At 37.1% G+C, this 14,948-nt stretch overlaps 3 protein-coding genes across 5 annotated transcripts in view; 1 reads left to right on the top strand and 2 right to left on the bottom strand.

Moving 5' to 3' along the window:
* The window catches only part of LOC134804893 (neurocalcin homolog), a 95,905-nt gene that overhangs the window by 17,551 nt on the left and 63,406 nt on the right, over nt 1–14,948 (bottom strand). The window lies entirely within an intron of this gene.
* Nucleotides 1–14,948, bottom strand: part of LOC134804886 (neuronal calcium sensor 2) — an 86,559-nt gene that overhangs the window by 8,258 nt on the left and 63,353 nt on the right. The window contains exons 3-5 of one of the 2 annotated variants that reach the window (XM_063778194.1): nt 1,711–1,829; nt 1,063–1,206; nt 713–841 (exon numbers count right to left, since the gene is read on the bottom strand). In XM_063778194.1, the coding sequence (XP_063634264.1) occupies nt 713–841; nt 1,063–1,206; nt 1,711–1,829 (392 nt within the window). Of the gene's footprint in view, nt 1–712; nt 842–1,062; nt 1,207–1,710; nt 1,832–14,948 lie in introns of both variants that reach the window. The other variant, XM_063778196.1, reaches the window with a different exon arrangement.
* On the top strand, nt 11,467–13,689 carry LOC134804836 (uncharacterized). Its single transcript, XM_063778108.1, has 2 exons — nt 11,467–11,680; nt 11,761–13,689. Exon 2 carries the CDS (start codon nt 11,856–11,858, stop codon nt 13,005–13,007), a length of 1,152 nt encoding a protein of 383 aa, XP_063634178.1. The 5' UTR covers nt 11,467–11,680; nt 11,761–11,855; the 3' UTR covers nt 13,008–13,689.

Here is a 14,948-nt window from a genome sequence, read left to right as displayed (position 1 = left end):
TAGACCCACCGAAATAGTTGATTAAAGGTTGGGTCACACCTAAACGGGAACTTTTAGGGGTGCGACGATCTTTTTAAAGTTAATAAATACTAATTTCAAAAATACCTCATACAAGACGATGATTTTCATAATAAATAATGTTGTAGGTAATATTGACAAAGGATAGGACAAAGGTCGAAAGCTCTATAACAGTATTGAATTTTGGTATACTGTATGTTAGTTAAAGTTTCCTTTTTCATTTGACGTTTGGGAACATTTTTTTTCTTAAGAAACTAGCCTTTTAAATAAAACATTGAATTAGTTATATTCCACACGAAAAAGTACTTGGCACCTTTGCGAAGAAATAAGCTTTCTGAGAAAACACACTTGAACAAATAAGATTCTTCGGCAATAGTCTCCATTTCATCTTAATATGAAACTTGGGAGTATAGGAATCCACTTTTATTTATACATTTGTTGAGAACAGAGCCATAATTAAGAACTGATGATTTATTGAGAATATTTACACAAGACAATAAGGTCAATGTGGCTAATTCCGGCATAGGGACTATTCCGTCCACGAGCGTATATTTCTTTGATTTTCAATCGTAGGAAAAAAACCATTTGCTTTTGATTGCTGCAACTAAAAGCAATGTTGCTCGTTGTTCAAACAACTACTTAATAATTAAACGACCGAACTATGAAATAATGTAAAAAGTTAATATTTAAATACCTGAACAATTTTGGTCATCTCCTGGATGTCAATGACTCCGTTGCCATCCACATCATACATGCGGAAGGCCCATTTAAGCTTTTCTTCAGGCGTGCCACTCGATGTAACGTGAATCGCCTGCAGAAATTCCTACAACAAACACAACGTCCCAATACACGTCAAATCCAAACTATACTCCACCAGCAACAATATATCAGTATCACAAATGATTAAATGTACTTAAAATTATTCAACTCGCTTAAGCATAATCGCATTACACGTAATCATTCGCATAAAGCTTCACAGAAACATGTGTGAAATAAAATCGATCGCTAACTTCGCAACAATAATTAACTGTTACCAAAGTTTACCTTAAAATCTATATAGCCGTTCTTGTCCATGTCGAATGTGCGGAACACATGATCACAGAATTCGACTGCATTTCCAGATGGAAAGAACATCTTGTACATATCGACGAATTTTGCCGGCGTCAGCCTCCCGTTCGGACAGTCTTGCTGCAAGCGTAAAATACAAAACTTAACACACGTGACCTCAACATGGTACCACCACAAAGAAATTGGATAGGAGGAATCCAATTTCTTTAAGGGTTGTCCCTTAGATAGGAAAAAGAGAGGTGGGCACTCCATGAGTGATTAAACATACGGAGTACGCATTCTTTTTAGGGCCAGACCACGCCGCATGCGTAATGTGCAGCACGGGTACAGCGTAGTAAATACTTCAATTCCGTTGTGTACATACTCTTAACAAAGGCGGAGAGTCCGCAACGCCAAATCCGCTGTTGTTGCAAAACGGTAGCGGTGTTATTTGGCCTTTATTGTGTGTATCACGTGGTAAAATATGTCCAAACTGTACGGTTATCTATAAAATAACCTGACGCTCTGTCCCAAGTCCCCGCTATCTTTAAAGACGCCATGCAGATGTTGACGTTAAAATTTTAGTTAAATTCAGGCGTCAGTCACATACGGTAGCATTTTTATAGGCATGTACCTATGGATTACCTTAAAACCTTTGTACCACTCCTTGATGGTAGTCTCATCGTAAGATGTGTGCGTTTTGAGGAAGTCCATGTCTTCCTTGGTGAGTTTATCTTTGCTGACGAAACAGCCCATCTTGCTTTCTATAACAATAAATAATAAAAAATTAATATTTACTTAGTAAATAAAATTAATCTTGCGAAAATAGACCAGGAGTTAAACAGGACATATATATTTATTTAGCGAGAATGATCAATCCTCAAAAATTGTATTCCAAATACTTTTCTTTTCTTTTTGTAAGTTCGTTATTTACAGATTTTTGTGGGTTGGTCCGCTTCCCTAAATTACGTCCAACTTAGTGTGGCATTGGCTGAGTACAAGCGGCCCCGCGCCGATATAGATCGTGTCATTCACGACGACGCTCAAATTTGTCAAATCTAACCTTTATTAGTATGAGATTACGAACCAGAGCACGCGTCTTCGTAGGAAAATACGGATCGTACATTTATGTGTTTTATTTATTTCTTTTCTGTACCCGAAAGTGAAAAATGTTGGTGATACAAATAGCCACAAAGTAAGTCAACCCCGAAAATTAGGGTCTAGGTACACAGGTACAGACAGGTAGCCTAAACTTTCGGGTGCCAAGGGATAGGAGGTGATATTTTTAGTTTACCATACCCATAGAGTCTGTGCGGAAAGAGAAGAGTGTGGAATGTATGGGGCCCAACACATTCCACGACTCTTCTCTTTCCGAACATACTCTATATACGAATGTTCTTATTGATAAATATAAAACAAAATTATAGTTACTGGTCATAAATGTTTTCGTTCCGACATTCGAACAATAGCTGGTCAGTTTCAGTTACAAGTTCTATAAACATATTTAATGTTCGCCACCATTCCGACTCGTATTTTAATGAGAGACATGAGAGTGTTTATGGGATGTGGGTTATAAATTCAGGGTTAAGGCTGTTAAGAGACTGACGGCACACAGTAAATGTGTGTCGCATTTGACAGTTTGTAGGTCGTATTAATTCCATAAGGTGCTAACAAATTAGTCACGGATATTTTAAGAGATAATACATTACATTAAAACAATTAACTTTTAACTGTAATTAAGGAACCTTTGTATATCATTTTTTTGTTTTCATTTACCTAACAAAAAAAGAAATTATAATTAATTTTTAAAATAATCACCAATAATAATCAATTATGTACTTGTCAAGATGTTTAACACTGTCTGTGATGTCACGTCACGTCAAGTTTAAAAAGGTTCTAGAATGTCTAAAGAGGTCTCATTTAATTATTTTATTAACAGGGTGTTTTAACATAGCAAATTTGTTTCCTAGTTTTCTCCAAAAAAACGTAACAAAACCAATGATGTTTCATACTTAAATGTACTTACTCCGAGAACCGAGTACTATCAGCTGTAAAAATATCCGTGACTAATTTGTTAGCACCTTATACAGGGTGTCCCTAGCCATTGGACAAAGCCGAAATGTACATATTATGCATTAGGGTATTTAGAACCAGTATACAAAGTATCATAACAAATTACGATTTTTTTACTTTGGAGCAACCTGTACGTGTTAGTAGCTCCTGAGGTAATAAATAGTATGAAACCTTGTTCGACCGTTTTGATTATCTTTTTTATTTATGACATTACTAAGATTCTGACTTGTGACAAATGTCATCATTGCCACACATTTTCAAACAAATTGTCAAAAGCACTGCCAATGATTAATACAGTATGTTTCTCTTTGTTGTCGATTATTGGAAATAACTTTTGTTTGATAATTCATTTTTTTGTCTTTTGTTCTAATTAAAAAAATATTACCGTTAGAGCATTTCTGAGAAGTAACCCTACGTGGGATTTCAGGGTTTGTCCAATGGCTAAGATCACGTTGTATATGCGATCGCTGTTGGCAGCACGCGAAGAAACATACACATAGTGCGCTAAGGTAAAGTATTGCATCAAACTAATGCTTGTTTGGCTTTTCTGCCCAATATCGTTCGATAAAAAAGCACTTTGTACATGTTCGAATAATAATGAGTTCCTTGATTTATCTGACAGATTCAGGTCTCACACGGCACACCTCATTTACAGGGTTGTAATCGAGATACGCGCACGTGATTAGATAATAACCATGTGTTAACGGTAGACACAAGGTTTTCTGTCCCATACCTACTCGTAAAAAAAAAAACTAAATAGCAATATAATTAATAACCGTAGTTCCATATCTCTAAGGTGATACATTCGCATTATTTTGATACGACTAGTGTTGAGATATTTGTTCCCCTATTTTAATGTGTTCCAGTCCAGCGGGCCCTTTAACCCATTCACTGCCACGAACCCGCCTAATGAGTGTTCGTAACTTTTGCTCAGATGCCACCAGACAACCCACCAGGCGGGTTGTTGCGATAGTTAGCCATAGATAACAACAGGCTAGGTCATAGAGCCTACCTAGCGTGCTTCGTGCATATGCAATAAAGTCGAACATCTTTCGTCAAAAAAAATAAACTTGGATCAGGCGGCATCCTTCTAGTTGACGCCTTACTTACTCTGTAGTTCGTTATGTTGCCTCGCCAACCCGCCCGCCCATATTTTTTTATCTAGCAGTGAATGTGTTAAATTCTTCCACATTGTATATGATAGAGGTAGAACGAAAATTTAAGGTCGCCGACTTCATGGGCGATTTTTCGACAGCACTCGATAAGACGGACGGCCTTTTAGTTATTATCACGTCCATAACCGCGACCATAATATTAAGTTTATAATTTTTATATGATATGTAAACGGGCAAAGTAAGACAGCAAGATAGAATGCAACTTTATTTTAAAAGTGTTCACCGTCTAATGAAGTAGTGGGTGATGTATTTGATGGGACGCAGGGCGTGGAAATGTCACGGTCGCTCCGTCGATAAAGATAAAACGTGTCTAGCGAGAGTAATACCCGCAACTTACGACATTTTGTCCTTTCTTTTTCTGAAGATTTCAAATTCATAACCATTCTTGTAAATATCCACAACTTATTCCGGTATCTGGTATGTAATTATACTAATTATACACGCCGAATAACTCGACAAATTTTTTGAAGCATTGTCACTATTGTCAGTAGTTTGACATCGGTTTTTTTTTCGTATCCAATTATACCGGTTGACCAACTACGAGTATACGTAATAGATACGAAAAAATTTCGATTATACGAATTTCGTATCCAATTCTACGATCTGGCAGCCCTGACAAATGGTGACATGGGAAAAGATATGTTTCCCTTAATACATTCATATTTTTATTTACTTAAGTACTTCGTTTGGTTTGTCTGCTGCAAAAATATCTATAATATTAATTTGAATGGATAGGAAAACTGATTGGATTTACATAACGCGTGTCAATAAAACCAACTGAAATAATTGAAGTTCACGTACGAATTTCTGAGTTCTAATTGATTGGCACACAAATAAACAATTATGATATTTAGGCGTTAATTGGTCTTGAAAAGTCGAATTTTTCTGAATCGATTTTCACTGCGAAATCAGTGTTAGAAGTTGCATAGGCTAAATCATATTTATGTAAATATATAATTAATAATTATCAGGAAGAGATATATGAAAAATCTTACTACCATCAGAAATATACACTATTTTAGATACACCTATGATAAACTTTTTAAATATAAAATAATTACAAACCCCAAAAAAAAACGACCAAAATCACATACTAAAAATCATCAAACACTGGATATTTTAAAATTTTCCGACATTTCGTCTTAAAACGAATGTAATTTTTATAAATTAAAATATTGCGTTAATTTAAGTAAAAAATCGGAAAACCGATTGGTTTTACTATTGAAATAATATATAGGAATAAATAGATTTTATCTAATTATGTATAAAATTAGACATTTTTGTAATATTTGTAATATACGCTGCATCGTACACCATCCATTTAAGGGTTAAACGTCATAATTTTATAGAAGTTTGACGTTTAAAATAAGTAACACCTGCACTACGTGTGCTGTCAAAATCTCTGCAGACTTTTCTTGGTTTAACTCTCTCAATCGCTTGATGGCATTGGCAAAATTCCTAATAAATTTCGGCACCTGGTTATATCAACATTCTTATTTTGCTTAAGTGCAATAATAACAGGAACTATTAAAATGCAAAATAAACTATCCTAAAAATAGCTGTTTATGTGACTGTGGCGTTCCATACACTGCTTTATCGACACATACCTATCCTATATAACATATAAGCTCTTTATGGTGCTCCTACATTGGCCGTTATATAACTAACATTGTGTGACAGGGGCAACATAAAAACACTACGAATACAATCATGTTGTCCCTGTCACACAATGTTGTAAAACGTTTTATAACAGGCAATGTGGGAGCACCATTATGATATGTTTTGGAACCGCATGTTACCACCGACATTGCGGCATTGTTGCTCTGTTGCGGATATCAGGCAGTACGAAATTATATACCTCGTTCATTATACACTGATTGATCCCATTTTACGCGAAAGTGATGCTTAACTTATTTTTGCGACACGAAAAACTGAACGTCAAAAGGCGGTAAATGAAATCTTATTCACGCATGTCACGCAACCCTAGTTTTATACTCTGTATCTTTAGGTACTAAAATAAATATAAACAAATAATTTGTACATATTCGGGTAGAAACAACATTTATTGGTTAACCAACCAAGTACAAAACCGCCCGGATCTGTCACTGAACGGCCTGACTTTAACCTACATTTTTTGATCATGTAACTAATGTTTCCAGCTACCCTCAACTGGCTTAAGGCACAGAATAAATAATAGTACTAAGTACAGAACACTCACTCTCTAACAAAACGCGTCTGTTACGATCAGCACAGATATGGCCGCTAGGTGGCGACAGCGCCACGCGCGGCTTATGGCAAACAACAAAATTGGGGCCGAACGGATGTATTTTTAGCTACCTGTAGCAAAGCGACGAAATCGCGGAGTGAGACACGCCTACTTAAGGAGCCATTTGAGGGTAGATTTTGTTTACTTTTATTTAAATACCTTAAGATACAGACTATAGACCAAAAAGTCTGCAACGATTTTGATAGTACATGCAGTGCAAGTGTTATTTCATACGTCAAACTTCTATGAAATTATGACGTATTAATAACACGACGTATACTATCAAAATAGTGTGCAGACTCTTCTTGGTCTAACTCTAGTGTCGGCTCAGCTGCCATATCTTTCGATATAATTTTTGCAATTGACATTTCATTTCCAATAGAACGCCTTCTCGACTGATATTAGATTAGAGATCAAATCTACTTATTCGAAATTTGAATCTAGGTACTTTTTTACTTGAAATAAGTGGGAGATTGCAATTATGTCCTGGGGCATGTAATAAATACTTCCCTACTAATATTACGAGTATGTACTTTTCAACGCAAAAGTAAACCTCTAACGCCCTCCTTCTTCCTACTTTTTAAATCGATTTAGATATTTGGTATGGAGCCATAGGATAGTTCATTATCACGACCAAGTCTCGGGCAGAAGGTAGCTATATGTTATAAATTGTTAGAGAACAGCCTCACATTGGTGTCTGACAAACTATAAATTGGATAGAGCAAGCCTTTTCAAAGAATGGCCATTGTGAAAGAGCTGTATTGTGTTGTGATAGTGCAGAGTTGCTAATGAGCAGTAATGCAAAAGTCTGAATCAGGAATGTGCTGCACCGAGCCACGCTCTGTCGGGCAGACATTACGAGTACGTTCTCAAAGCGACACTATTTAAAATTTTAATAACTCATCGAACTATATGTTTCCAGAAAGTAGATGGAATAGGCTACATGCATGAAAAGTATTTTTACACACTTTTGGTCCTACATTACGACACCGGTGCTAAAAACCGGCCAAGTGCGAGTCGGACTCGCACACGAAGGGCTTCGTACCATTATCTATAAAAACGGTCACCCATCCAAGTACTGACCCCGCCCGACGTTGCTTAACTTCGGTCAAAAATCACGTTTGTCGTATGGGAGCCCCACTTAAATCTTTATTTTATTCTGTTTTTAGTATTTCTTGTTATAGCGGCAACAGACATACATCATCTGTGAAAATTTCAACTGTCTAGCTATCACGGTTGGTGAGATACAGCCTGGTGACAGACAGACGGACGGACGGACGGACGGACGGACGGACGGACGGACGGACGGATAGACGGACGGACAGCGGAGTCTTAGTAATAGGGTCCCGTTTTACCCTTTGGGTACGGAACCCTAATAAGCACTTGACGTAACTACGACGAAAATTTAGAGAGCGATATGTACTACTAAAACGTTGTACGATGCACGTGCGAATAGGTCATTTCCTATTTTTCGCACTTGTATCGTAAATAACTAAAAGAATATTGTTTGTTCAACTTAAGTTACTAAAGAATCATGCGACCCTAGCCGCCACCATACAATCTAAAAGAAAATATAGCGAGTAGAAATGTTATATGTAACACTTCTACTGGCTCTAATTTCTTTGTATTACATAAGTACAAAGTCTTGCAACGAAAACTAGTACCAGACAGATATATGTTACTGTTCATGTCAAATTTCACGTTGCTTCAGAATGTCGTTTTTAAATGAGAGCGTATAACTTGATTGTATGGCTTTTTGGCGGCGGGTTTGCAAAAAAGAGAAATCAGGAATTTTCATAACCTTTTGTAAAGATGACAGCCCAAATGTTTATTAAACACTAAAGATATACCTTTTTCACGCCACTGTTCGGAAATGTGGCAATAGATGGTCTAAAACCAAGCTGGAAAGTAGGCAATAGCTGTAGCACCTGAACCACCTACACTACAATGTTTCATTGTTATCATCATCTGTCATTGGTGACGGTTCGCTACAGCAATGAGTATCATTTAAAACATAAAAATCAATAAAAGGTCTTTTTTGGCGCAACTTTTTCCTTCAAAAATAAAATTAGGTTATTTATAGGACCAATTTCTTGTTTAAAAAAAAAGAAATGTCAAAACCATTCAGTTCATTTTTTTTATCAATTATCCATTCGTCCAACGCTTCTAAGTTTAGGTTCGGTTTGAAGCAAATAACAGAAAAACGCCTCTTAAAAGTGATAAAAAAAGTAAAAAAGGCGGGATCTGAAAATACTTACTGGATAGTGTAAATTGTGATGGCTAAAAAATACAAGAAACACGTATCTACGCTCGCTATAAAAATGAGTTCTTCTAGTGAAGAAAATGATATTCATACGCTGACGCCTACCGAAATTCAAGAGACAACACAGGCAGTGGCTGGTGATTTGCTACCAGAGAAATAGCGGGCTAGTACTTATAGTTATGCAAATGTTTTCTTATTTCCTCGCAGTAGTCGTGAAAAGCACTATGTAATGCCTCGGCCGGAAACGCTAAAGATGGACTCGTATTATTTGAGGGCCTCCACTAACGTGTCGGCCCTCAAGCGCACTCGTCCATCTTTTAGCGGTTTTTCGTCCTCTCCTACAATGTACTATTGTTGTAATGAGAAAAAATGTAGGGCAACTATATCTATACTTATAGGCAACCGATTTTTTTGTACGGCGTATATATAGAAAAAGTTTTTTCACCTCAGCAGCTCGAACAAGGGTACTTTGCTTCTTAAAAATAGTGAGACAAAATAACCTTTATAGTCAAATGTCATTTCAACATGCGGGGTCTAATACAATTCGAAATACTTGGGTTCTATTATCTCTGTCCCTTTCACACTGTTAGCAAAAAGATACAGACAAAAAAAAGTTAAAACGACATTCAACGGTATATTGGCAACGGCAATGAGGAGGAGGAACAGAGCTTTCGGGCTCTTTAAACGTGACCGCACGGATGACAATTGGAAACTCTTTAAGGCAGCTCGTAATCGTTGCAACCAGATGGTACGTACAGCGAAGCGTCAATTTATTCACCGTAATGTTTCCTCTTCATCTATGGCCGATGTTTGGAAATTCCTCAGATCTCTTGGCCTGGGAAAACCCCCCAATAGTTTTAATGGCAGTTTATTTTCTCTCAATGACCTTAACAGGCATTTTTCCTCCGCTCCTTCTATTGACACCGCTATTAAGGCCACTACCCTATCTGACATCTCTTCTTTGCCTTCTCCTGTCACAGATTATTTCTCATTCTGTCCTGTCTCTGAATTTGATATAAAAGTCATTATTAAGGCTATCAAGTCAAAAGCCGTGGGTTGTGATGATGTCAGTCGTTACATGATTGTGTCAGTCCTCGACTGTGTGCTTCCTGTGATAGCTGACATCATCAACTCTTCACTGGCCTCTGGTGAATTCCCTTCTCTTTGGCGTAAAGCTTTTGTGATTCCGCTGCCTAAAATTAGTAATCCCACCATTCTCAGTAACTTTAGGCCCATTTCAATTCTCCCTTTCCTTTCGAAAATCGCTGAAGCGGTTGTACATAAGCAACTTTCGGCCTTCGTCTACTCGCACAACCTTTTAAGCCCTTTGCAGTCCGGTTTCCGACCAAGTCATAGCACCAGTACTGCGCTTCTCAAGGTAACTGAAGACATCAGGCGGGGCATGGAGAATCAATTGGTCACGGTCCTTATTCTTATTGACTTTTCTAACGCATTTAATACCGTTGACCATGACATTCTCCTTGCCTTGCTCAAACACATGAGAGTCTCTGAAATGGCCCTTCACTGGTTGGGTGCCTACTTGCGGGGGCGCCAGCAGGCAGTCCGAGTTGACCGGTCTTTGTCTGACTGGTATGATCTGGCGACTGGCGTGCCTCAAGGAGGTATCTTATCCCCACTTCTTTTTTCCACCTTTATTAATTTTATTACACCTGACCTTCGCTGTTCCTACCATCTGTATGCTGACGACTTGCAACTCTACGACCAGTGCTCCGTGACTGACCTCCCAACTTGCATTGATAAACTTAACCTGGACCTTTTTCATATCCAGAAGTGGTCTGAGAGGTTTGGCCTCTTTGTAAATCCGTCAAAGTGCCAGGCTATTGTTATAGGTAGTTCCAAACAGCTTGAAAAACGAGACTTGGACGCACTTGCACCTGTAAGCTTTAACGGCTCCCCAATAACATTTAGTCGGAGCGTTAAAGACTTGGGCGTTCTTTTCGACAACACCTTGAGTTGGAGAGCACAGGTTACTGAAATCAGTCGTAAGGTCATGGGCTCACTTCATTATCTGAACAAACTGAAACACTTCTTACCGGTCAAAACTAAAGTTGCATTAGTTAACGCCCTTATACTACCCATTATTGACTATGGTGATGTCTGTTATCCGGACATAAACGAAGAGCTTCTTGATAAATTGGACCGCCTGCTTAATAACTGCATTCGCTTTATTTTTTGCCTCCGCAAATATGATCACGTTTCTTCTTTTCGCTCTCAGCTTGGCTGGCTTCCCATTCGACAACGTCGCAATATTCGCTTGCTTTCCACTCTTTTTTCTGTGCTTAATGATCCACTCTCTCCGGAATACCTCAAATCCTTCTTTCAATACTACGGCGTTTCTCGCGTCCGCCAACTTCGCTCTTCTGGCAATATGTCTTTGTCCATCCCTCCTCACCGAACCGGGTTCATGTCGAATTCGTTCACTGTGCAGGTGGCGCGTCTATGGAACGGACTTCCTTTCAACATAAAAAATGCGCCTAATAAGTTCGCTTTCAAAAAATCCGTACGTGCTTTCTTTGCTAGCAGAATGAAAAAATCTTAGTGTATTATTAGTTTCATAATATGTTTCGTCGTTATTTATATATATATATAGGTATATAATATATATATGTAAAAAAATAAACGATATCGTTTACCTTTTTAAATGTGGCCACACTTTGCTTTGACCTGTCAATGTCATGTCATACGTCAAAGGTGGGAAGTGAGGTTATGTAGATTGCAATGCCGCTTTAAATAATCGCCGTTATAATTGTTATTTGTTATTGAGAAAGGAGTGACTAAAGCAGGAATAAACTTTAAATGTCGTTTCTTTGTTTACAGGTCGGTATTGTTAGTAATAGTACATACAGTGTAGGTTAACATTAAACCTTGTAGTATTAAAAATAAATCTTTGTTTACAGAGCAACGCATGAAGTTATTCTTCCTTCCAGTTCATATCCACAAAAGTGAAATCATCTTATAAAACGACATTTCTAGTTACGAGTTTCAAAGAAAGATGACGAAGCTTCGTTTTGAATTCACAATACTACCTGGAAGTGACGAAAAAACAAATGTCTGTTGTATAACCTCAATAACCACCGAGGACAACAAGAGTTATGCATTACCGGACGGACTCCAGTCAGTTGGTCATCACAAAGAATTGATAAAAACAGCGGCATATAGTAAAGTAAAGAATAGTTTATCAAAAAGGTACCAGATAAGGAGAATTTGGATCTCGCTAACCGAGGACCTAGAGCAAATTTATATGGATGAGGACGGCAATGTGCAGTTTGCGGACAGATACCTGGAAGAATTGAATCAGGACCAATGTGCTTCTAATGCACCCACTGCTGCCGGCACAAAAGGGACCAATACTTTAGAAAAATTGTTAGAAAAGTTAATAGAAAGTACACAGGAAAGTAAACAACACAGCTTGAAGAATATTGCAGATAAGTTTGTAATCGAGAAGTTTACTAGTAAACATTCGAATGCGGCTCAATGGATGGACATTTTTGAAAAGGAATGTGAGCGTTACCAGATATCGGATGGAAAAAAGATTGAAGTTCTTAGGCTCTTTATGGATAAAAGTTGTGCAGATTGGTACAGTTCCATGGTTGTAAAACTGACTATGAATGCAGAATGGTCTGAGTGGAGGAAAAAAATTTGTGAATCATTTGTCTTCAACAAAGGGTGGAGCCCAGTTACATATGCATTACTGTATAAATATAAGGATGGCTCACTGTTGGATTATGCTATAAGAAAGGAAAAGCTTTTACTCGATATGAGGAAGTCAATTGATTCTGGTACATTGGTGGACCTTATCGCAATGGGTTTGCCGGAGTACATATTAAACAAGATTGATAGAGAAGCGTTGAAGGACACAGTTGAGTTGTTCAATGAAGTGAGCAAGTATGAGCATATGGTTACCAAAAAAAGCTACATATTTAAGAAGAAGTATGGACCCTCAAGAACAAATTTCAAGAATGAGGATCTAAAGCCATGCAAAATTTGTGAAGGGTTAAACAAAGGCACCCGCTATCACGCTGAGACTGCATGTTGGTTTCGTACAAAAGAAGATGACAAAGTGAAGAGAAACTTCATTAAACATGTTAATAATGCATTGATAGAAGCGGAGTTAAATGAATCAGTTCCAAAAAACGAATACTAACACCACTGATAAAGGTCAACATACTAATTAATGATAAACATCTGATAAATGCAGTCTATGACCCAGGCTCAGTTGTTTCCATTATAAATTCTAAGCTCTTAAGCCTAAAAGGGAGAGGAAACGAATTGAATGAAGAAAATTTAGTAACAGTTGGTGGTGTTAAAAAAACGGATGGTTTGACCAACCTAAAAATAAAAATATTTAACAAAGAAGAGAATGTTGATATATCCATTGTGGATGAACAATATTTCATGCATGATTTTCTGATTGGCTTGGACCTTATAAAAATATTCCGATTAACTCAAGATGAGAATTTGGAAATACATCAGGTACTGGGTACAAACATAAAAGATAATGAGAAAGTGGAAGTTTCAAATGAAGAAATAAATCATAACCAATCAAAAGTTCCTGGGAATGATAAGAACACAACAAAAGAATATTATGTCAATTTTAATGAGCATATAAAGGAGGAGGATTTTAAGATAAAGATAGATCATTTGAACAAGGAGCAACAGTCTGAAATAAATACATTGATCAATAAATATAACTCAGTGTTTGCAAGGCATAAATATGATGTTGGGACTGTCAATGGGTATGAAGCCAGAATAGACATGTTGGTGGACAAATATTGCAGCAAGAGGCCATATAGATGTACCATGGAAGATAAAAAAGAGATAGAAGAGCAAATTAAACCGGTCACATTAGCATTTAAAAGAGAGGAGAATAAAAAATCAAGATTATGTATCGACTTTAGGGACTTGAATAAAATAGTAGTACCACAAGCTCAGCCCTTCCCACTGATCGAAGACCTTATGATGAAGACTAGGAATTGTACATTTTTCTCGACACTTGATATCAACTCAGCGTTTTGGTCCATTCCTTTACGGATTGAGGACAGAAAGAAAACAGGGTTTGTAACCCAGGATGGACACTTTCAATGGACCTGCCTGCCTTTTGGATTGAAGACCTCGCCAGCAATCTTCCAAAGAATTTTAAGCAACATATTGAGGAAATATAAGCTTACGGACTTTGCAGTTAATTACATTGATGATATCCTTATATTTTCCAGAACGTTCACCGAACACATTGAACATTTAACAAAGTTGCTGGAAGCAATTAGGACGGAGGGCTTCAGATTAAAATTCACGAAATGCACATTTGCATCTGACTTAGTAAAATATTTGGGTCATATAATACAAAACAATTCAGTTAAGCCATTGAAGGATAACTTGACCTCAATAAAGAATTTTCCTATTCCTAGAACGCAGAAAAATATAAGACAGTTCCTAGGGAAAATAAATTTTTACCACGAGTATATTCCGAAGAGTGCAATAATACTAGACCCATTGCATAATTTATTAAGAAAGAACCAGAAATTCATATGGACCGCTGAATGCCAAAATGCATTTGAAAAGATAAAGGATCTCTTATGTTCTCAACCAGTTTTGGAAATATTCGATGAAAATTTGCCGATACAAATCTATACAGATGCTTCATTAGAAGGCGTCGGTGCGATTTTAAAACAAATACAGCCTGATGGTAAAGAAAAACCCGTAGCCTATTTTTCAAAGAAACTGAATCAAGCTCAGAAGAAGAAAAAAGCAATATATTTAGAATGTTTAGCCATCAAGGAAGCAGTACGATATTGGCAATACTGGTTGATAGGTAAATCATTTACAGTATATTCAGACCACAAACCACTAGAAAACATGAATTTGAAATCTAGAACTGATGAGGAACTAGGTGATTTAACTTATTACCTGTCACAGTATGACTTTAAAATAAAATATTCTCCGGGAAAGGAAAATTTAGAAGCCGACTGCTTAAGCAGAAATCCTGTATTAGAACCTAATGAAAATACTGAGGAACAATTGAAGATAGTAAATTTGATAAGTCTCAACGACATTATAAGGGATCAGAAGGAAAATCCAGAAGTACAGA

The sequence above is a fragment of the Cydia splendana genome, chromosome Z, assembly GCF_910591565.1.
Source record: "Cydia splendana chromosome Z, ilCydSple1.2, whole genome shotgun sequence".
Taxonomy (NCBI): Eukaryota; Metazoa; Arthropoda; class Insecta; order Lepidoptera; family Tortricidae; genus Cydia; species Cydia splendana.
This window is presented reverse-complemented; position numbering and strand designations above follow the sequence as displayed.